This window comes from Ursus arctos, unplaced genomic scaffold (assembly GCF_023065955.2).
Source record: "Ursus arctos isolate Adak ecotype North America unplaced genomic scaffold, UrsArc2.0 scaffold_18, whole genome shotgun sequence".
Taxonomy (NCBI): domain Eukaryota; kingdom Metazoa; phylum Chordata; class Mammalia; order Carnivora; family Ursidae; genus Ursus; species Ursus arctos.
Genome location: NW_026622852.1, coordinates 47,321,004 through 47,343,430, shown reverse-complemented (window position 1 = coordinate 47,343,430; position 22,427 = coordinate 47,321,004). Strand labels below are relative to the sequence as shown.

General features: G+C 54.4%; 1 protein-coding gene across 5 annotated transcripts; it reads left to right on the top strand.

Annotated features, from left to right (window-relative positions):
* The first annotated feature begins 873 nt into the window (after positions 1-873).
* On the top strand, positions 874-22,189 carry TRAF1 (TNF receptor associated factor 1). Of its 5 annotated transcripts, none has more exons than XM_044389560.3 (9): positions 874-953; positions 2,634-2,754; positions 3,973-4,360; positions 6,313-6,397; positions 14,439-14,504; positions 15,018-15,428; positions 16,964-17,141; positions 18,948-19,096; positions 21,034-22,189. In XM_044389560.3, exons 3-9 carry the CDS (start codon positions 4,221-4,223, stop codon positions 21,250-21,252), a joined length of 1,248 nt encoding a protein of 415 aa, XP_044245495.1. In that variant the 5' UTR covers positions 874-953; positions 2,634-2,754; positions 3,973-4,220; the 3' UTR covers positions 21,253-22,189. The 5 variants fall into 5 exon arrangements, with proteins under 5 accessions (XP_044245495.1, XP_044245497.1, XP_048079297.1 ...); XM_048223340.2 differs by lacking the exon at positions 2,634-2,754 and adding an exon at positions 2,791-3,021 and having other exon boundaries at positions 912-953; XM_026513878.4 differs by lacking the exon at positions 874-953 and adding an exon at positions 1,004-1,424.
* The last annotated feature ends 238 nt before the right edge of the window (positions 22,190-22,427 follow it).

Sequence of the window (22,427 nt, the reverse complement as noted above, 5' to 3'; positions counted from 1 at the left end):
AGCCAGGGGCGCCTGGGTGGCTCAGTTGGTTAAGCATTTGCCTTCGGATCAGGTCGTGATCCCAGATCCTGGGATCCAGTCACACATGGGGCTTGCTCATCGGGAGTCTGCTTCTCCCTCTGCCTGCCGCTCCCCCTACTTGTGGTCAGTCTCTCTCTCTCTCTGACAAATAAAATCTTAAACAAACAAACAAAAAAACAAAACAAAACTGAAAAAAACACAGCAATAACAAAACCAAAGAAATAAAGCACAGTTCCCAAATCCAGTTGGGTATCAACACATACACACACAAAATGAGACCCTGATACATAAAGAGAATTTAATGGATGCTCTGAGTAACTAAAACAAAACAAAACCAACAAAGCGGGCAGCCTCACTCCTCCCTCAGCTACCAGTCCTGCAGATATCTAGAAACGGTTCCTTAAAACACCTAGTTTTGTAAAAGCAGAACGCCTTTGGAACCGCTTTGTACCGTTTCTTTGCCCATCGCTCCAACTCAATAAGCTTACGCGAGCCCGGCACCGCGCTAGGCTCTTTGCAGGAATCCGGGAAAGCTAAGACTGGCATTTTCGCTACTTGCTCACCCCATCCGCACGCGGGATTTCAGGCAAGCGGGGGACGGTGCGGGTGCAAGTCCCATGTCTGTTTTCGTTTATTCTGCGAACGCTTTACTTAGTCCTGCCCTTGCGCCAGGACCACGGGAAGAAAGGCGCGAGAAGGAGGGCAACGGCAGCGTGTCAGTCCCCATGCTGCAGACAACGCCCCTAACCTCAGTTTCCCCAAGGGGGTGGGGGAAGCTCTAGCCCCGCCTCCGGGGCGGCCCCGGGAGCCGGCGGGGGCTGCGGGGACCCGCCCCCGCCCTCTCCGGCTTCCGCCTCCCGGGCCACGTCCCTGGCGCCCCACCGGAAGCTCCCGGCGGGCCGCGGGGAGGCGGCAGCGCCGGCGGCGCCGAGGTTGGTTGCACTGCACCCCGCCCCCACCTGCCCCACCCAGTCGCGGGTCGGCCCGAGGCTCCGCGGCCCCCGCCCCCACGCTCCCCGGCCCGGGACGCCCCAGCTCCCGCTCGCTCGGGCGGGGGCTCCCCCAGTGCAGACCTCCCCGCGCGGCCCGTGACCAGGACTCCACCGCTGCGGAGCCCGCCTCCGCACTACCTACCCCAGTGCTTCCTGCGGGCCCCCGGGGCAGCCCAGGGGTTCGCCCATCCTTGACTAGTCGCCCGCGCTGCTCTGCTCTCGGCACGGGGCACGCACCTGGAGCTGTGGCGGTGGCGAGGGGACAGTCATCTGCCCCGGGCGGGGGCGGGGGGGGGGGGATGCACGAACGGGGCTAGAGGGAGAACAGGCAGGCAACACGGCGTTATCGAGCCGGGCGACTGGGAGGACAGGGGGCTGTGCTGGGTTTGGGGACGCGATGGGATCGCAAAGGTGGGCGCCCAACCCCATTCTGGGGGCAGACCACCGAGACTCCCAGGGGTCTGGTCCAAGTGCACCCCAAACGTCAAGTGGATGGCTGGCGGGCGGGGGGGGGGGGTGGTTTACGCGGCGCAGAGAGACTCCAACCTTGCGGATCCCCGCGGTGGAGTCACGAAGATGGGACCAATGGAGGTTCAGAGTAGAAGAGAAAAGGGGTCAAGGAAAAGATACAGCCAGAGAGGTGGGGGGTCGGGGAGCACACGGAATGGGGTACAAGGCAAGGAAGGGAATTTGAAAGGAGAGACCAAGAATGGGGTCAGGTGCTGGCCAGAGTGCTGGTTAGGTAGAAACTGGGACAGACCCTGGGCACTGGTGACCCCAACCTTGGGGAGATGGTTCCAGAGATTTGAGTGAGGAATTCTCTGTGTTGACAGTCTTTTCTACAAGTTCTGTTAAAATGTGGAGAGAGTGTAGATGCAGGAGAGGACTTGGGATAGGGTGGAATGTGTGGTTAGAGCACAGGCTCTGGGTTCGGGAGTCCCCACGCACTATCTGTGAGACCTTGGGCAAGTCACTTAACCAGTTTGTGCCTCAGTCCCTGATATGTAAAATGGGGATGATGATGACCATCCCTGCCTCATTGGGCTCATGTGAAGATTAGATGAGGCGGTTAAAAGTACTTAACACAGCACTAAAATGCTGTACCTATTATTTTTCACTTTTATTATTGGAACAGCTTGGGCATATCTTGATGCGGATAGGGAAGATCTGGTAGAGAGGGAGGCATTGAAGACAGAGGGGAGAGAAAAGGGACCAGGGAGAAAGGGACCCAGAACTTGAATGGGGAGATGCCAAATGAAGGGAAAGAGGGAATTGGTGGGGATGCAGGGAAGTTTGCAGGCTTGGGGTCTGTGGTTAAGGGAGTGCCTTTCTGATAGGCCTTCTCTGAAGTAGGCCTCAAGGTCATTTGCTGAGAGCACCGGGCCATGGCTGGCCCAGGTGAGGGTGGAGGTCCCGATGTACACCTGCAGCAGTAGGGGGCCATGTCCTCTTTGCCAGCAGCCCCAATATCGTGCCAGGGAAGGGGGACGGTTGAATTTTTCTAGGGTCAGAGGACATCTGACCTGCCTTGCCGACTTGTAAGGCTCAAGTGAAGTTGATGGCTGTGGAAACACTGCAGAAGCATAATTTACCATCTTAATTCTTTTTCTTGATCTTGAGGCACTGGAAGGGCTGTGGCCGTCGTTGGGATGCAATGTCAGAGCGTTCCAAGCACTTGGCTTGGGCCGCATGCCATGCGAGGCTTCCACCCACCACCTCACTTGATCATTGCAACAGTCAGGTAAAGTAGACACTATTATTCTCCCCCACTTCACAGGTGCAAAGCCTGAGGTTCAGAGAAGTTAAAGACCATGTCCCAGGACCCACAGAGCGAGTACATGGAAGACTTAGGATCCCAACTCGGATCTGTCAGACCTCAAAGCCCAGGATTTGAAACCGCTATGAAAGTTTGCAAAATCCAGCAGGATGGGAAGAGGTGGAGGTGTCATCCCTTGCATTTGGTAGATGAGAAAACAGGCTGGATGTTCTGACCTCCAGTCCCAGCTCTGTAAGCACCACCAGGTCGCCTGGCTTTCATCTCTCATCTATGGGTAGAAAACATAGATGTTGGAGTTCCTCAGACCTGGTGCTAATGCTGTCCCCTACGGGGGCTTGTGACCTTGGACCAGGCATCTCGTTTCTCTGTGCCTGTGTGTTCGATTTCTGCTGTTCGATCCCCAGCAGGTCGCTCTGAGAAATAGGAAGGAAATGCCCAGCACACAGTAGACATTGCCAGAAGCTGTAGCTCCCACACAGCCGTGGATCGCCATGAGACCAGCTCCCTGTGACCAGTATTTATTTACAGCTTTGCTCTCAGAGCCGGGGAAGTGGTGGCGCCTGACCCAAGTGTGTGGCCACCTATGACTTCCTGAGTGGGGAAATGGGGGGAGGGCCCTGAGCAGTTCACGGTCCGGAGGCCTTACTTCAAAGGAGGGGGGAGGGCCCTGTGTTGTCACCATGACTGATGAGGAACGCCACAGGCAAGGTTGGGATATCAGAAGCCTCCCGGCTGCCTCGGGTTGCCTTGGCCATCAGGGTCCCAGAATCTTAGAGCCCAGAGGGGTCTTGGAGACAGCCTGTTACAAGTCCTTTTTTTTTTTTTTTTTAAATCAAGTCTCACTGTGAGGAAGTGACTTTTACCTGAGAGGGGCTCTGACCAGGGCAGAGCTAAAGCGCCTGGAACTTGCATTTTTGGACCTGCCTCCAGAACCCTGGGGATTTCCACCAGGGCAGCGAGCACCCCCACCGAGAATTCTAAGCTGCTTTGAGGTCCCAGGGAACACAGACAAGTCCCCAGCTGTGACTCTCTGCCCTGCCCATGTCCCCAGGGAGGAGGAGGAGGGAGCCAGCAGCCGCCCAAGGTGCTCAGACAGGGAAACTCTAATAGCAGTTCCTGAAAATCTGGGGCACAGTTCTTTTTTCTCTCTGACTTGTTTTCTTTTTCTCTCTCACTTTAAAGAATGACTGGACACTCCTAAAGCCTTCTGTCACCATCCAGGGGATTTTTTGCACCACAGAGGGTAATTCCTGCCCCATCCCTGCTGTGACTCAGCTGTGACGTTGAACCACACAAGCCGACGAAAAGATAAAGTCGTCAGACTCCTGCTCACCAGGCAGAAGCCGCCTCTTCTCTCAGCACGGATTCCACAGGGCTGGTCTCTCCACAGTTGCCTAGACGGGAGCCCCTGGCCAACCTGGGACCCCAGGATGGCCTCTGGCCCAGCCAGCAGCCCCCACCCGGCCCCTGATGAGAACGAGTTTCCCTTTGGGTGCCCCCCCACCGTCTGCCAGGACCCATCAGAGCCCAGGGCCCTCTGCTGTGCCGCCTGTCTCTCTGAGCACGTGAGGTGAGGGGTCGGAGGAGCAGGGGGCGGGTGGGGAAAAGGTGTCAGGGAGGGGGCCCCTGACGGGAGGCAAGGGTGAGAGGAGCCGGTGGCTTTAGGCAGGTGACTTCACCCCATTGGGCCTGTTTCCACACCCTTTCCTTGTAGTCCCTGGCACTGGCCCTTCTAGTGATGGAGGGAGAAGTAGCCACTGGAAGATGTTAGCTCCCGCAGCGGAAGGCCAGCCAGGCTGGAGGGAGGGAGAGCCTCTGTACCCAGCAGGGCCGCTTACTGACTGCGTGGCCTCGTGCAAAGTGCCCAGCATCTTGAAGCCTCAGCTTCTTTAACTGTAAAATACCTCCAAAGGTATTTTCTACCAACCCAGGGTTGGTACAAGGCCCGACCTACAGTATACGGAAAAGTTCTTATAAGAACCAGTAGAACTCCCTTGGTAAATGACAAACTGCTATAAAATCCGAGCTGCTATAATACCACCCATCACCTTGTACTGTTTGCTGGCAACCCTTTTCAAGGAGACACACAGATATCTGTATTTATATATGTCTATATTTACATATTTCTATATAATATATTAAATTGTATATGTCTATATAAATACCTATTTATATAGATACACATTTTATATATGTATAGAATATAGTATACGTCATACATGTATATAATATGTAAAAATACGTATATATTTATATTTGTAATATAAATAACTCAGGTGTGACATTAATATGATCATCAGCATCCCCATCTTAAGCAACTATTAGGCACCTACTGCAGGCTAAGCACTCTTTCCTTGGATCATCAGAGGAGGCTTGAAAGGTGGATACTATTATTAGCCTGTTTTACAGATGGGGACAGTGAGGCCTAATGGAGAGACAACGTCAGCTTGCCCCAGGTCAGATTTCTGGCAGATGTGCTCCTAAACTGCCATGCGCCCCCATTGTGACCTTTGTTTGGGGCTTTACAGTGTCAGAAGGTGGGAAAACTGAATCAGGCAAGCTTGCGAAGTTCAAAGCCTCTGACAGAGGGCGGCTGTGAGGGGAGAGGATGTGGCTGTGGAAAAGCCAGGTAGGGAGTGAGGGGGCAGAGAGCAAAGATTGACTGCTTGTAGCATCGAGCTGATGTTTCTGGGTTCATCTCAGTCTTTGGCTTCCCTCCCCATTCCTCCAAAACGTGACAGAGCAGGGGAGGGAGCTTACTGGGTGTCGGAGGGATCCAGGCCTGAGGCCTGAAGAGCTCTGCCCGGCTCCTGACTCAGTCTACTCTTGGCCAATGCATACGTCCTCAGGGCCTTGTTTTCCTCCCATGTAGGAAGGGCCTGACCGGTGGCTCTCACTGTGGGTCAGCATCACTTGGGAGCTTTCTGAAAGCACGTAGGTGCATGTGTCCCTCTGTTCAGAGTCTGACATCCACTCCTCGTTAAGAACCTTGGGTTAGTTCTCTGAGGCCCCTTCTCGTTCTAATGAACTGTGGTCATCTGTCATTCCTGAAAATCAGAGACCCAAAGCCAAACATATCTGCCATCCCTTACCTGAGCCCCTGGGGTCAGATGTATTTTGGAATTCAGAATTTTCCTGGTTTTAGCAAAGCAAGTCAGTAGCATTACTACATCATTCTTCCAGCAGAAATTGGGGCTGTCCCTTATAATCCAGCATATTAATATTTCTGCAATGAAACAGAAATAGTCACGCTCAGTGGGGTAAGGAAGGGTGACGATAGCCTCCGGTCACCCCAGGTCAGGTTTGGCTGCCAGCTAAGCTCACGGCAAACTACAGGAAGACATCAAGGGCACCTAGTCCTTTTGAGGTTCTGGAATGGTGGGTCTGGGGTGGTGGAGAGCCGGCTTACTGACATCAGCCGCCACACCGGGCAAGGTGTAGGCTTTGGAGCTATCAGGATGGAGGTTGGTGCCAGGAAGTCGTGAGTGCTTCACTCAGCAGGATTTGTTCCTGTGTCCCCAGGACCGGCGAGGATCGGATCTGTGCAAAATGCAGAGGGGACGACTCCCAGTCTGTAAGCCCGGGAAGCCTTCTGTCTCAGGAGAAGGTACGTGGCACAGCCAAAAAAGGGTATTTGACCATTTTTTTTCTCCTTTTGTCGAAGTTGAAGCCATTAGGCGCCTGCCCCTTGTCTACAGGCTGGACTGAACTCAGTTTGTAAGCAGTGAGGAGTCAGATATTCACAATGACAAAGTCACTTGCCCAAAGATACCTCTCTGATGCATGACAGATTCAGGGTGAGAGCACCAGTCTAGACCTGGGGTCTACAAGCTACAGCCTATGGGCCAACGCCAGCTTGCCACCCGGTTTTGTCTGGCCCACAACCTAAGAATGGTTTTTATATTTTAGATAGTTTGAAAAAGTCAAAAGAATGGCATTTTGTGACACATGAAAATTTTTAGGAAATTCAAACTTCTGTGTTCATAATTAAAGTTTTATTGGTATGCAGCCACAACCCACTCATTTATGCATTGTCTGTGGCTGATTTTGCCCTGCAACGGCGGAGGTGAGTACTCGCAATAGAGGATTCAAAGCGCAAAATACTTGCTATCTGGCCCTTTATGGCGAAGCCTGTCACCTCTTGACCTAGACGGTTCTTTCTGCCCCGGTATGCCCTCAGACAGGGAGAAGTCCTTCTCTGCTTAGCTCTCAAGCTCTGCCAGGCTGTGCTTTGGTAGTGTGAGGGGCCAAAGAGACATTTTCAGGCACCACAGTTTAGAACTCTAGCCCTTCCGAGTTGGAAGAACCCTGACAGGTCTGTCTGTTCAGGGAAGAGGCTCCCACAGGCCAACCAGATCTGGTCCGTTCCCCCCAGGACATGACAAAGTGATAAAAGTAAGGAAATTGTGGTGAGTTTTTTTTAAAATTGAAACCTTTTCGTTTGTAGAACCAACCTTTGCTCTGGGATTATATCCTCCCTATCCGTGTCTTTGTACAAATGAAATGATGGTGATAGTCGATGATAGGATTTTTGATAATGTTTTTACCTGGTAAAATAAAAAAAATGGCAATCTTGTTCATCTTCCAATTAAAAAAAAAATAAATAAAAGCAAACTTGTATTGGCCCCAAGCTGTAAGAACCACTGCTCGAAATCTAACCCCCGGTCTTACACGTCAGGCCCCAACATCCACTGGGGAGTCTCAGCACAAAAGTCCCTAGTGACCGGCATCTCACCATGTGGCCACCCTCACTCTCTGTGAGGTTCCTGGCTGCTTTCAGCCAGAGCTCCCTCCTTGCCCTGAGACCACAGCCCAGTGCTCAGGAGCCTGGTGTCCGGGGATGGCGTCATAGATTCTGTGCATGGCCAAGGTACTGCTCACACCTGTTTGTCTATCTGTAAAATGAAGACATGAAGTTTGGGCTGCAAGGCCAGTCCGGGACCTGTGATGTCCAGCTTACCTGTCCATGGCTGGCCGTAAAGAAGCCAGAGGCAGACAAGTCTTCACACCTTCTCCCTTCTCTGTTCCGGCCCGTGACCCTCAGAGAGCTGGAGGAATTTCTTGCCCCCACCGGAGTGGCCTCTGAGGGCTCTCCCATCCTCTTCTCAGCAGCCCCTCCCCTGCAGGCCCTCAAGGGAATCATAGTAAGGACCCATGCATTTTCTCAGAACTTTCCACTCTGCAACGTGATAAGAGCTAATTGGATACACTGACCCATGGCCTCCCTGTCTGGATGTCTTAGTGAGCTAGCCGTGAGATGCCTGCAGACCCGTACGTAGCTGTCTGTAGGGGCCTCCGTGCTCCACCTGCAAAGGGGAGGCCGTGTGCTCCCTGCCTTCTAAGGCTCCTGCCTGCTCGAGTGCCCCAGGAAGATTGTTTCCAATTTGTCTGATTTTTTTTCTCTTAACAAAATTAATACACATTCATTGTACAAATCTCAGATGATAGAGGTAAGAGATATTTTCAATCTCATAGTCCACTGGTTTTAATTTTCCATCTTTGTGAATGTGAAATCCGATGAGAGTACAAGTGGTCTGATTAAGGGGGAGCCTGGCACCTCATCCTTTTAGTTATCCCATTTCTTTCTCCTGTCCAAGACCCTGAGGGACTCTGGGGGCTCCTGGAGTCCTACAGAGCACAGTGTGATGCTTGCTGCCTTAAATCAGATAAAGTGACTCTGATGGTAGAATTATAGGTACTCTGGCAGCCTTCGGGGTGCAAGCGGGTGCTGCCTCCAGGGGGGCAAAGGCAGCAGCAGGCCTCCTGCCCCGGCTTTCCCGCCTGATGTGATGTGACCCGCCCCAGTGAAAAGCAAAAAGCCGGGGCGTGGGGGGCGCGTGAGCCAGTGGTCTCACACCTGCACGAAGCCACAGACCGGAAAGACCAGAGGCTCCTCTGGCTCCTGACCCCAATGGGAACTTTGGGGGACTTTTGACCAAAGGAAAGCAGCTGATTAGAAGTCAATACTTTGCATATGCGGTCATTCTGAAGTTTGCGCATGCAGGAAAGCCTGGGGAACAGGGGTGCTGGGTGGCCAGAGACCGGCCACATCGATCCCAGAGGCGCCCAGCCTCGCGAACACCTCCCATGCCATCTGCTTATCAGCGTGTCCTCATCCTCTGACATCATTAGATTAATATCTCAGAAACGCTCACAGCCGTGGACCAGGAACTAATGGAAGACCCAGATATTAAAGGATCACTGTTGACCTAGTTAGAGGCCAGGTTCTTGCCTGGAATGACCTTCGTCTAGAAGTGACAGTGAAATAAGGAACAGCCCAGTGTCTGGAAAATAACGTTCAGTTCTGTCTGCCCGTGATCCTGTGAGGACGATTGGGGTAACTTTCTCCCCTTTCTCGGTGTCACTTGAAGTGTGTCGATCCTGTGACATCCTGTGTCATGGGTGGTGGTAATATCCCTGTTTTACCTAGATTTTAGGTAAGACATTGAGGCTGACTGACAAGGTGTGCCTGAACCAAAGTCCTATCACAAGGGAGAGGCAAACCCAGGTTCCAACCCCTGCATCTTTTCTCAGTGGGTCACCCCAAGTGTTTTATGCAGATTTAAATAACACCGTCAGCCCTGAGTTCTGGAGTCCACCGGGTGCTACGGGAAAACAGGAATGGGCAAGACTGCTTTCAACTAGGACGCTCAGGCGGGGCTTCCTGGAGGAGGTGGCTGTTGAGCTGAGCCGAAGTTGCCGAAGAGGAAACAGGCTCTGATACAGAGGAGGGCAGGAGCTGACAGGCAGATACAGACTGACCAGGTTCCCCCCTGTCACGGTGAAGGACCTCTGTCCCTCAGCACCAGCTGACCCGCGAGCAGAACCCGAGCCGGCCTGTGGGTCCAGTGCAGCAGTGGGGTCAGTGCTTGGCACGCTGTTCCAGTGGCTTCACAGAGCTCTTCTGCTCCTGGCACCGTCTTCGTGCTCACATTCTCAGAAGCCCACAGGTCCCCTAGTGGGGGGCCTCTTGCTGGGACCCCCTGCTGACCCCATCACAAAGGGCCTGGGTGAGCACGGTGGCCCAGAATCCCACACACCCCCAGACTTCTCGGACACAGACAGAAGGACAAGGATTTTGTTTTCTGTTTCTGTTTCCTCCTCAGAGAAAATTCCACTGTGGATTTTATTTTTAGCCATTTGCAAACACTGAGGCCACTCACAGGGGCCGCTTGTGGCACCAGACATACCAGGCTTGGCCCAGGACAGATGCCCTATTCCTCCTCTGCAGCCCTAGCCTGATTCCCTCTCCTGGCCCCTCCGTCCCCACCCTTTAGGTGAGGCCACCCTTCGGGTAAGCCGAGGACTCTCCGGTTGGGAGGAAGGACCGTGATCATGGACTCTAGGTCCCCAGCCTCTACCTCACCTTTGCCCGGAATTGGCGTCGCCCCCTGCAAATCCCTGGCCATCCCTGAGCTTCGGATTCCCCACTTACACGAGAAGCAGAGCCTCAGAGCTCCGACCTCCTTGTGGTGCTGTGAGATGGACGGGGCCGTGCTTGCACAGCTGCTGAGAAAGCAGCAAACCCTTGCAAGGTCTCGTAACTGGGACAGAAGAGCCAGATCCAGGTGACTCCTCAGTGTTCACGCTTCGTGGGACCGCAGACCGGCCCTTACTCAGCTTTCCATCTGCATTAAGAGGAAGCTAATCCCACCCAGCCTGCCTCCAAACGTCACTGCAGGGATCCTCTGAGAAAACGCAAGAATGCTTTGGTCCCGTGTAAATACAAACACAGTTAGGATGTTCCTCATCTCCCTGAGGAAATCCAATGGCAGAATAGGGTTTTATAGGATTAGTTATTAAGAGTTCAAGATGTGAGAGGGGCGTCTAGGTGGCTCAGTCAGGTAAGCATCCAACTCTTGATTTTGGCTCTCATGATCTCGGGGTCCTGGGTTCAAGCCCTGCATTGGGCTCTCCACTCAACGGGGAGTCTGCTTGAGGATTCTCTCCCTTTCCCTCTCCTTCTGCCCATCTCCCTGCTTATGCTGTCTCTCAAATAGATAGTCATTTTTAAAAAGTTCAAGATGGGAGAATTAAATGAGAAGCATGTATATGACAGCCCTGGGAGAAATGAAAGAAAAAAAAAAAAAACGATATTCCAAGGGCAGTGCTTTATCCATGGAATAAAAATACGAATAATATACTCCTACAGCTACTACTTATGGCTAACATTTATTGAGCGCTAAGGTAGGCAGAATGGTGTTCTCCAAAGATGTCCACATCCTAACCCCCAGAACCTGTGAATATGGTACCTTACGTGGCTGGATTTGTCTGCTTCGGCCACCATCACAAAACACCGCAGATCGGGTGGCATAAACAACAGAGATGTCTTTTCTCACAGTTTTGGAGGCAAGAAGCTGAAGGCAGGGTGGGTTTCATCCGAGGCCTCTCTCCCAGCTTGTAGACGCTGCCTTCTTCCAGTATCATCGTATCATCCTCCTGGTGTCCGAATGTTCTCTTGTTATAAGGACACCAGTCGTATTGGAGGAGGGCCATCCTGCTGCCCTCATTTTAACTTCGTTACCTCTGTAAAGACTCTGTCCCCAAATGCAGTCATGTTCTGGGGGTTGGGATTCCCAACTCTGCCCATAACAATGGCAAAAGGGACCTTGCAGATGTAATTAAATTAAGGATTAAATTGAGATGGAGAGATCACCCTGGATTATCTAGGTGGCTCCAGGGTCATCACAAAGGTCCTCAGAAGAGGGAGACAAGCGTCAGAGCCGGAGAGATCGGAAGATGCATTGCTGCAGGCTTTGCAGATGGAGGATGGGGCAATGAGCTAAGGGAGGCAGGCAGCCTCTAGCTGGAAAAAACAAGGACACGGAGTCTCCCCTAGAGCCTCCAGAAGGAACACAATCCTGTCGACACCTTGATGTGAAGGCTTCTGCCCTCCTGAACTGTGCGATAATTAATTTGTGTTGTTTTAAGCCATTAAGTTTGTGGTATTTTGTTACATCAGCAATCAGTAACTAATGCCAGCACTTACAAATATCGTCGCGTGTAATCCCCACAACTCCATAAGGGAGGGGGGTACTGTTATTATCCCCATTTTTCAGATAAGGAAACTGAGGCAAGGAGAGGTTAATAAGTCTCCTAGGACCAAACAGCTAGAATGTGAAGTGACAGAAGCAGGCTTTGCACCTCTGCAGGCTGACTCCAGGGCCAGCCGCCTGGGCCTCTGAAGTGCTCCCGAGTCACCCTGCCCCTCCTCTGTCAGCCACTGGAGGCCGGTCATGGCCCACTCCCATGCACGCATCGTGATACATCCAGACCACACTTCCCAGGCTGCAGTGGGCTTTCCAGACACCAGCAGGGCTCGGCAGTCAAAAGAACATGTGCCCCTGCACCTGCAGGTGATCTCTCCAACTCCACCCTTAGTTTTCTCGCTTGCGCCTCCTTATCCCTCCTATGACTCACTTCAAGCTTTGGGCCCAGGAACTTACCCCTGGTCCGCTCACCCAGGAACCAGGCCCACAGCCAGCCTCAGGCCCTCTGTTGGTCCCCCTCCCCCCCCCCCACCGTGCTCCCACCTGCTGGGAGAGGCTGCGTCACTGCACACTCCCTAAAGCCAGCACTGTCTCTGCCAAGGCCACCCTCTGCCCCCGCCCCAGTGGAACATCTGTGTTCTATTCCTTGTTGGGAACAAGTTGTGCTTGAAGCCCAGGGCAGGGGGTGAATGAAAGAGAGGATGGCCATTTGCTGAGCTGTGCTCTGTGCCCCAAACCAACGGTACTCATTAAACCCACAGCTCTTGCTTATTTTACTTTTAAAGAATAATAACTAGTGTGGCTTTGTATTTGCTCAGCCTGAAAGACCTCTCCATCCACCTCTCGTATCCAAATTTGCCTTCGTTTTGCCCCATGAGAGCACTCTTCTTAAAACAACAACAGAGCCCTGGAAAATCAAGATACCAGTGCTATGCAATAAAATCCAGTCCTCTTGAGTGTACCGTGTGATGAATACCGGGAAATGTATACAGTCGTGTGACCGCTACAGCAAAGGGGGTGAGCGTTTCTACACTGGAAAAAGCTTCCTTGTGCCCTGGCTAGGCAGTCTCCCCGACTGCAGCCCCAGGCAGCCACTGATCTTTCTGTCACCCGCATGTTGCCTTTTCCAGAATCTCGTAAGAATGGAGTCCTAGTATGTACTGTTTGACTTCTTTCATTTGGCATAATGCTTTCGAGGTTCCTCCGCGTGATTGCTTTTGTTCATATTTTAGTCCGTCTGATTGCCAGGGAGCGTTGCAGAGTATGGATAGAGCACACTTTGCGTTTCCATTCACCGTTTGGTGGCTATTTGGATTGCTTCCAGCTTGGGCTATTATGAATAAAGCTACCCTGAACATCACATGCACACGCAGACGGGCGTTTCAGGTTCGCTTGGGCAGATTCCTAGGAATAGAATATGTGGGTTGTACGCTTACCTTACAGGCATGGTTTGCAAGAAAGTTGCATTTTACGCGTGATTTAACTTTGTGATATACTTGCATGGATTTTTCCAAAGCGGCTGTACCATTTTGTTCTTCCACATCCTCACCAAAACTTGGTATTATCATTCCCTTTTGCACTTTACCCATCTTGTGAGTCGATAGTGTATTTCACTGTGGTATTTCTTATAATATGCATTTCTGGGATGACTAGTGATGTTGAGCATCTTTTCATAGCCTTATTTGTCATTTATATAGCTCCTTTTGTGAAGTATCTGTTCATTATTTTCCCCATTTTATTAGGCGGTTTGTCTTATTTATTGAATTGTAAGAGTTTTTTATATATTCCAGATACAAGCCCTTTCTAGATAATGCATTTTGGAAAAAATTTTCTGCCGATCTCCCAGGGGCTTATTCTTGATAAGAGATAGTGGGAAGAGCCCTGTGGCCATGCCACCCCCTCGTTGTGCCTTCCTGGGCAGATTCTTTCCCCTCTGTGAGCCTCGTTTCTTCATCAGTCAAATGAGAACAAAAAAACCTCTTCTGCCTTCCTCACAGTGTCGTTAGGGGCCTGAGAAGAACTGTGATCATGAAAGCATTTTGTAAACTCCTCAGACCTATAAACGGGTCAACAGTATTGTCCAGTTGCTGTTGAATACTCAGTCCTGTCTGTGTTGCTGCCCTCGGGCTGTCCATCATCTGGAAGGGACGGCATGCAGGGCAGACGTGCCTCGGTCGGTCACGAGAGGATGGCTGAGGAGGGAGGTAGATGGGAGTTGTGAGGAGAGGCCCCCTGGGCTTCAGGAGGAGGGAGGTGTTCAGTCATGCCTCTAGCACGTCCCGAGTGTCTCCTCTGTAATAGACAGTGCCCAACACGGGGAGCACAACTGTGACCCTCACAGACCCCCTCCCCCAGCCCAGTGAGGACAACCAAAGAGTGAATGATGGTTGGAAAGCAGGGTGGAACATATCCTGACAGAAGAGACAGCCACGCTGCCCAGGATCGCAGCAGAGGCCTTGATCCTGTTTTAAAGGAGGGTCCCAGAAGGGCTGATGCTCGAAAGGTGGGAAGGAGTCAGCCAGGCAGAAGGAACAGCATGTGCCAGGTCATGCGGGCCAGCCCCGCTCCTGCCCTGGCAGATCCTGGTGCTTTGCAGAGAGCCCCAGTGGTGGCCACTGGGACCCCCATCACATCTGGTGACGTGGTTGTTGTTTCCAGGATCACCCTGAGGTGGCTGAGGCTGAAGTTGGGTGCCCCTTTGCTGGTGTTGGCTGCTCCTACAAGGTAAGCATCTGGGTGTGAGAAAGGAGAGGGGGCTCCTACAGTCCTGGAGCTCTGGATCTCCTCACTGCAGGCCCTTCCAGATTTTCCCATCAAGCTACTCCTCCGGGTGTCCCTAACATTAACCACTCTTCAGAGCAACAAATCCCACTAGTAAATCCTCTCCATACGCAGGGAAGTTCTGCTGAATGTCTCACCTGAGCACTGTAGCTGCACTGAAATAAGCACTCCCCCCCCCACCTCCCTGTCCCTCTCCGTGGTCCTGAATTACCGCGGCGCTCATGGACAGGGCAGAGCTGTTGCTCCAGAGACTGGGACACGCACGGCTCACCCGGGGCATGTCCGATGCCAGGGTCCTCGTCCAGATCCCTCTTGTGACACACAAAGCATCTTCCCTTTTGCTGGGGGAATGGACCTGATTTTCTTCGGCAGTCTTTGGGTTGCCGAACTCTCCCCCGCTCCCTGGTTCTCCTCAACCTCCTCTGTTTTCACTGACCAGCCCCGCTCTCTTGGCAGGGGAGCGTGAAGCTCCTGCAGGAGCATGAGGTCGCCTCCCAGACCACCCACCTCAACCTACTGTTGGGGTTCCTGAAACAGCGCAAGGCCCAGGAAGGCTCCGGCCTGGGGTCCGGGCCCATGGCCCTGGAGCAGAATCTGTCAGACCTGCAGCTGCAGGCGGCCGTGGAGGTGGCGGGGGACCTGGAAGTGGACTGCTACCGGGCGCCCCGCTCCGAGAGCCAGGACGAGCTGGCCCTGCAGCACTTCATGAAGGAGAAGCTCCTGGCTGAGCTGGAGGAGAAGCTGCGCGTGTTTGAGAACATCGTCGCTGTCCTCAACAAGGAGGTGGAGGCCTCCCACCTGGCGTTAGCGGCCTCCATCCACCAGAGCCAGCTCGACCGGGAGCACATCCTGAGCTTGGAGCAGCGGGTGAGTGTGGGAGGCAAGCTCCCGTTCCGGGAGGGCTCAGGGGGGCCCCTTGGCCCTGTCTTGTCTTCAGAACAGTGGACCGGTAGCCTTCCTCCTGAGCATTCTCCCAGCTCGGAGCAGACACTTCCCCCCGCCCACCCTGCCCCGGCCATCCCCCCACCATCGAAAAGAATCTGTCCCTTGTTCCAAGACCCTCTAGGAAGAGCACTGAGTCCCAGGTTATAGTCCAGGTCAAACTCCCCCTGTCCGGTGTGCTTCATTGCCTTGGCTTGAACCTCTCCTGTGATAGGACACTCCCTTCCCAAGCATTTCATTTCCCTGGGGGACGTTTTTCACGATGAGAAAGTTCTTCCTTATGCTGAACTAAAATCAGCCTCTCTGAGTCTTCCCAGCATTGTTCCTGGCCCTACGTTTCAGGGCCCACTGAACAAATCTGCCTTCCAGTCCCTGTGGAGGCTCTTTAGAGAGAAGTAGTCACTGAATGTTTCCTTCTTGCAGCTCAGCACCCCCAGTGCCTTCACCCCTTCCTCAGAGCACCTGGCTCTGTGCTGTCCTCATAGGCTCTGGCTCAGTGTCTGAAGGATTCCACACACTCAGAGTGGTGCTCCCAGACCAATTCCAGATAGTCCACCTATCTGACAGTTCTTGGTTGAGCAGGACTATGCCCTCCCTTATTCCAGAGCTTATACTTTTCCTAATACAACCAGTCACCATGCTGATAATGCTTTTTTTTTTTCCCCTGTCCAGCAACATTCTATCACTGCCTCATGTTTTGTTGGGCCTGGATTTTAGTTCCAGCTCCACCATTAACTTGCTGTGTGGGTCTGGGCAAGTTGCTTCCCCTCCCAGAACTACAGCTTCTCCATCAGGAGTATTAGGGATTCAGTTTCCTCTAAGGACACCCACTTCCATGCCTGCCTTCCCAGCTGAGCACACCCAAGACTAAGCCTGTATTTTTTCAAGCGTTCATGGGGGAGCGCACCAGAAGAGCACGGCAGTGCGTATAGTGACTGAGTAAAGCCTTTAGTTATGTAACTCTTGCCCCAGTGAGAAGGTGGGCTCCCTGAGGCCGGCAGCCATGTCTTCAGTGCATCAGGAACCTTCCTGGCTCTAGTCCCACGCACACCACGCAAGGCCTGAAGACAGAGAGAAAATGAGCATGGGCCCAGCCTTCGTTAGGGGAAACCGTCTCTCTGATAGGAAGGGCAGAAAGCCGTATCTTAAGAAACTCCTGGAAGTGCCCTGCAGAACACCTCTGAGAGAGACCAGAAGAGCTGGGGCAGTAGTGAGAGGCTTCCCAGAAGAGGGCTACGTGAGCTAGGTTCCTGATGAATAAAGAGCAGTCGGCCAGTGGAGAAGAAAGGCCACGGGGTTCCAGGCAGGAGGGACAGCACGGACATAGGCAGATGCGTGTGCCCGAGGGAGGCGTGGTCAGGAAGGCATATTGGGGGCAGGTCTATCTCTGTACCCTACCATCCCCACCCCGTCCCCAAGCTGTGCTCTGGTGCCCCCTGGCTGAATGGGCTTCCCCACAGGTGGTGGAGCTGCAGGAGACACTGGCTCAGAAAGACCAGGCCCTGGGCAAGCTGGAGCAGAGCCTCCGCCTCATGGAGGAGGCCTCCTTTGACGGCACCTTCCTCTGGAAGATCACCAATGTCACCAGGCGCTGCCACGAGTCAGCCTGTGGCAGGACCGTCAGCCTCTTCTCCCCAGGTACCAGCTCCCCAGGGGCGCAGACCAGCAGGGGGAGGCAGGCTTCCCCGGGCCTGGGAAACCAGCAGGGCCAGAGGCCAGCTCCCTGACTGCCGGGCCGTGTCTGTATGCATTCGGGCCACGCTGGGAGCGAGGAGGTGGCAGGCTCCCCGCTCAGCCACACAGAGCATGGGCTGTTTGAACCGGGCATGCCTTCTGCCTCCCTGACGTCGGTCATATTCTGCAAATGGGAATAAGATTGTAGGCCACTTCTGTGGATCTCAGATGTGACAGAGAGCGTGCTCTGAGCCAGAGCTTGTGGAAATGAGAGGGGTGCAGAGGATACCCTGCCCCGGCCCTCAGAGAGCCAGTGGTCTGAAATAAGGCCCCTGGAGAATGAGGTGAAACGTGCGTTCGTGGGTCGTAACATGAGAGTGAGTGCTCTGTGAATCCGCGCGGTTCTCCTTCATTGCTGGGGCCTCCGGGCCTGGCGCGGTGTCGTGCGAGGAATAGTTACTCAGGAGATGTGTCTCTTGTTTTTGGGGTTTGTTTTTTTTTTTAAAGATGTTATTTATTTGAGAGAGAGAGAGTGGGCAAAAGAGCGAGCCCATGAGCAGGGGCAGAGGGAGAAGGAGAAGCAGGCTCCCTTCTGAGCAGGGAGCCCGACGTGGGGCTGGATCCCAGGACCCTGGGATCATGACCTGAGCCCAACTGAGCCACCCAGGCGCCCCAGTAGATGTTTCTCTTAATTGATTGGTCTCCACTGATGTAAGAATGTGTATATTTGCGCATGAAATTCTCAGACCTGCATGCTTTTCCTCTCATTTTAACAGCCCTGTGCATTTTCCCGGGTTCGTACCCTTCCTGTCCATCAGCTCCTCTGACACACCCACCACCGGCAGGGCTGGGATCCAGACAGGCACTGGTGTTTGCCCCAGGCCACAGAGCAGGGCTGGCTCCCACAGCCAGACCCCTGTCCTCCGGAGCAGCCCGTTTCATGGGGTGGCCTCACCTCCTCCACAGAGCCCTTCCCCCCTCCCGCCCCCCGCCCTTCTTTCCAAAGAGGAAAAAAAGAAGCAGTGTCTCTGACTTCCTGTTCTACCAAAATGTAAGGGGACAGATGAGTCAGATTGTCAGCCCGACCTTCCTCCCCCTCTTCCGGCCTGCTCCCCCACCTTGTCCCCCCTCAACCCTTCCCAGAGGGCCCCTTGCAGTGACAGCCAGTGGCACCCACACTTGGATGGTCCTTTCAGCTGCCCACGGAGAGAGCCCACAGGTCCCCCGGCATAATCAGCAGGGGCTGATTCATCCCCCCGGGGCCTTCGCCAAGGTGGCTAGCAGAACTGTGAGCTGCCCCAGGCTCCCCCAGCCTTCAGTGGTTGGGGCTGCTTGGCCTAGGGCAGCAGAGCGAAGTCAGTGTTGTGAGGCAAGAGACCAGGCCCAGCCCCTTCCCCTCGCTGGGCTTGGTTTCCCCACTGCAGAATGCAGGTTCGTTAAATCAGAAGTGGTGCCAGGGCCAGCAGCATCACCGTCCCCTGTTAGAGACGCACGTTCTCAGTTCTCGCCGGGCACTCGTGAGTCAAACTCCAGGCCCGGCTATCTGTGATGCGGACGGCTGGCTGACACCCTTGGGCTAGATGATCGCCAAGAGCCTGGTTGGTTCTCCTTGCCGCTCTAGAATCGAGAGGAGTGCTGCACTCCAGCCCCAGACTTCTTCGTGTTGAGCCACTGACCTTGGGCATCCCTAACCGTAGGCCCCGGTTACCTGGTCCGCTCGTGCGACACCATCCAGCTCCCTCAGTGCTGACTCTGCCTTCCACATTTCAGCTTTCTACACTGCCAAGTACGGCTACAAGCTATGCCTGCGCCTCTACCTGAACGGGGACGGGACAGGAAAGAGGACCCACCTGTCGCTCTTCATCGTGATCATGAGAGGGGAGTACGACGCTCTGCTGCCCTGGCCTTTCCGGAACAAGGTATGGGCTGGGCAGGGGAGGGGGCGAGCCCGGGCCCTGGTCCTCTCTGCGTTTTCAGTTTCACCTTTTATAAAACACGAGCCTGAGTCCGTATCTAGTACCCGGGGCTTCATGAGTCCAGGGGCTAAAATGCCTGCAGCAGCGCCCCAGGAAGGCAGGTAGCAATGATGTTCCCACGCTGTAAGTAAGGAAAACTGCCTGGAGGAGGTGCTGTGGGGCTAGCCTGAACTGGCAGCGATTTCAGAGAAAGTGAACGAGGCAGATACCACCACACCCCTCTGAGAGTGGCCAAAACACTAGCAACACCAGGTGTTGGCGAGCATGTGGAACAGCCAGGACTCTCATTCACGGCTGGCTGGAATGCAAGACGGAAGATAGTTCGGCAGTTTCTGGCAAAACGAAACATACTCTCATCTTATGACCCAGAAGCCACCCTCCTTGGTATTTACCCAGATGAGTTGAAAACTTTGGTTCTCAAGAACCTGCACAGAGAGGCTTATAGCAGTTCCATGGATAAATTGCCAAAACTTGGAAGGAGCCAAGATGCCCTTCACTGGGAGAGCGGATGCATGAACTGCAGGGCATTGAGGCAGCGGAATATTGTCAGTGCTAAAAAGACATGCGCGATCAGGCCATGGAAAGCCCTAGAGGACCTGTAGAGGCCTATCCCTGAGTGAAAGACACCGGTCTGGAAGGGCACGCGCAGACTGCATGATCCCAGCTCTGGGACGCTCTGGGCAAGGCACACGGTGGAGACCGGGAGAGATGGGCAGCTGCCAGGGGTTGAGGGGAGGGAGGGGGCGGAGGCAGAGCACAGCGTATTTTTAGGGCAGTGAAACTCTTCTGTGTGCTCGAATTGTGGGTACGTGTCATCGCACATCTGTCCAAACGCAGAGAATGCACACACTGTGGGTGACCCCGGAGGTAAAGCGTGGACTTCGGGTGACTCCCGTTGGGTCCATCGCTTGTAGCAAACGCGCTTCTCTGGTGGGGGCTGCCGGCCGGGGGCAGGGGCAGGGGCTGTGTGGGAGCAGAGGGTGTGCGGGAAATCTCTACAGTTCCCATTCACTTGTGCTGCACGCCAAAAAACAAAATCTATTACAAATATTTAGAAGGACGACAGGAGCAGGGAGGCAAGGCCTTCCCTCCAGGTGAACCAGCCAAGGGGGAGGGGAAGGAAGGGGTGGGGCCAAGAACACAGGCCCCAGCTAGGGTGGAAGGAGGTCAGGGCACACAGGTGGGGCAGGGTGGGGATGCCACAGTGGTCTGGATATGAGTCATTAGGTCACTGGTTCCCAGGCCTACCAGGGAGGGTTTTAAAATACCCAACGGCTGGGTCTCACTCCAGTACATGGTGAGGCCTGAGCGTCAGGGTTCTTGAAAACCTTCCCAGAGCCTTCTAAAGTGCAGCCCAATCTAAGAGCCGCTGTGGCCAGCTGAGTGTTTCGGGGACACGCGCCAGAGAAGGGGGTCTGTGTCACTTTGAGATCCTCAGCATCTCGGGGTACACACTCGTGTTGCTGGACACGGATTGACAGCCCCTCCGGATGAGGCCTGTCTGTTCTTGTCCCTCCGCCCTGCCCCGGAGATCCCAGCTATAGCTGATGGATCAGACATTCCAGAGCAGGACGGGGCTCCATAGGTTATGGGGTCTGGCCTCCTTGTCAGTGCCTGGTCCCACTGTTAGCCCCCGCCATCCAACCAGAGTTGACCGTGGCTCTGAACTCGCCCCTTGCTGGTGGATGGAACATCTGATCCCTACTCACAGGCCAGCCCTTGAAGATTTCCATTCCAGAGGGCCTTGCTGCACGCCCAACGTGATCCTTACTTCACTTCTTTGACTCCTAATCAGCCTGAGTTGGGGTCAGAGATGCTGTACAGGGGTCCCCCGGTGCTGCTGCTCAGGCCCTGACCCCCAGGTGCCCCCCGCCACACAGGTCACCTTCATGCTGCTCGACCAGAACCACCGCGAGCACGCCATCGACGCCTTCCGGCCCGACCTGAGCTCAGCGTCCTTCCAGCGGCCCCAGAGTGAGACCAACGTGGCCAGCGGCTGCCCGCTCTTCTTCCCCCTCAACAGGCTGCAGTCGCCCAAGCACGCCTACGTGAAGGATGACACCATGTTCCTCAAGTGCATCGTGGAGACGAGTGCTTAGGGCGGGGAGGGCCGTGCCAGCCGCACCTGGCTCCCGAGGGAGTGCCGAGTGCACTGGGGGGTTGGGGCCTATCCGTGGCGCCCAGGATCCCGATGGGCGGGGCCGGCACGATCTGAGCAGGACTGACAGACTGACCGTGGCTGGCCATCAGCTTCGGCGGCGGGGCCCTGGGCTGGGCCCACAAAGGTCTGGAAGGAGGCGGTAGCAGGATTGTTGTCCTCTGCACTGAGCATACGACACTGGAGGCCTGGGACCCACTCCAGCCCTGAATGTTGAGGCAGCCTGTGACCAAGATGGGGAGGAAGGAGGGACCGGCCTGGGGCCTGGATGGTGAGCATGGGCAGGAGGCAAGAAGCTCTCTGAGCAAAGCCACTCTGTGGACAGGAAGGTCTCTGTACTGGGTGGGGGGTGGGGGTGGCATCAAGTTGGGACTTGGATTTGAAGACCTTGAGGTTCCTTCCAGCCCAGAAAGGCTCCAGTTCTGGGCCTCCTGGTGCAGGAGAGGCCTAGGGCTGCAAGGGTTCTGGAAACATTCCGGAGCCTTGCGGCCTCCAGGTTCATCAGCCACTTTCACTGCCACCACGTGGCTGGGCCGTCTGCGCAGCATCTGCCACCCTGGGTCCGGCAGCTCCGTTCCCCAGCGGGCGGGGCCCCACACAGGCCTGTGTCCTGTGCCTCCGCTGGCAGGACTCCCCTTCACCTCCTCCAGGCAAAATCAGGTCCTCAGCTCCCAGGAACAGCTGGAAGACAGGTGGAGAAGGAGGGGTCCGTAAGCCCTCTGCTCTCCCTCCCTCAGAGGCCCCACCTTCGGCGCTTTCCAGAATCTCATGTCACCTAATTAACCACGGTATTTCCTTCTTTCAGTTCACTGATTGTGGCCTCTGAGCCACTGAGCGGTGGTTGTCCTTTTAAATATGTATAAAACCAAAGAAAGTGATTGTTTTAATGTCTGTTGAGGTTTTCATGCGGTGCCTGGTTGTGGGAGTTGGTTTGAGCTGTGCCAAATTTGAAAAGCCCATTACCGAGTCCTGGGTGGTGCTGTCAGTCTCACAGAGGACGGCCCCGGCCGGCAGGAGCATCCCTTCTGGGCTCGGGCTCCTCCTCTCTGTGCAGGGGGTAACCTCCCCAGTCTGCCTCCCATGCTGGGTCCTGAGAACCTCAAAGGGGACGCCATG

Coding starts and splice junctions, on each gene's coding strand:
- TRAF1 (XM_044389560.3), top strand. CDS start 4,221: ATGGCCTCTGGCCCAGCCAGCAGCCCCCACCCGGCCCCTGATGAGAAC. Junction 4,361..6,312: donor TGTCTCTCTGAGCACGTGAG/GTGAGGGGTCGG, acceptor CTGTGTCCCCAG/GACCGGCGAGGATCGGATCT. Junction 19,097..21,033: donor CCTGGCCTTTCCGGAACAAG/GTATGGGCTGGG, acceptor CCCGCCACACAG/GTCACCTTCATGCTGCTCGA.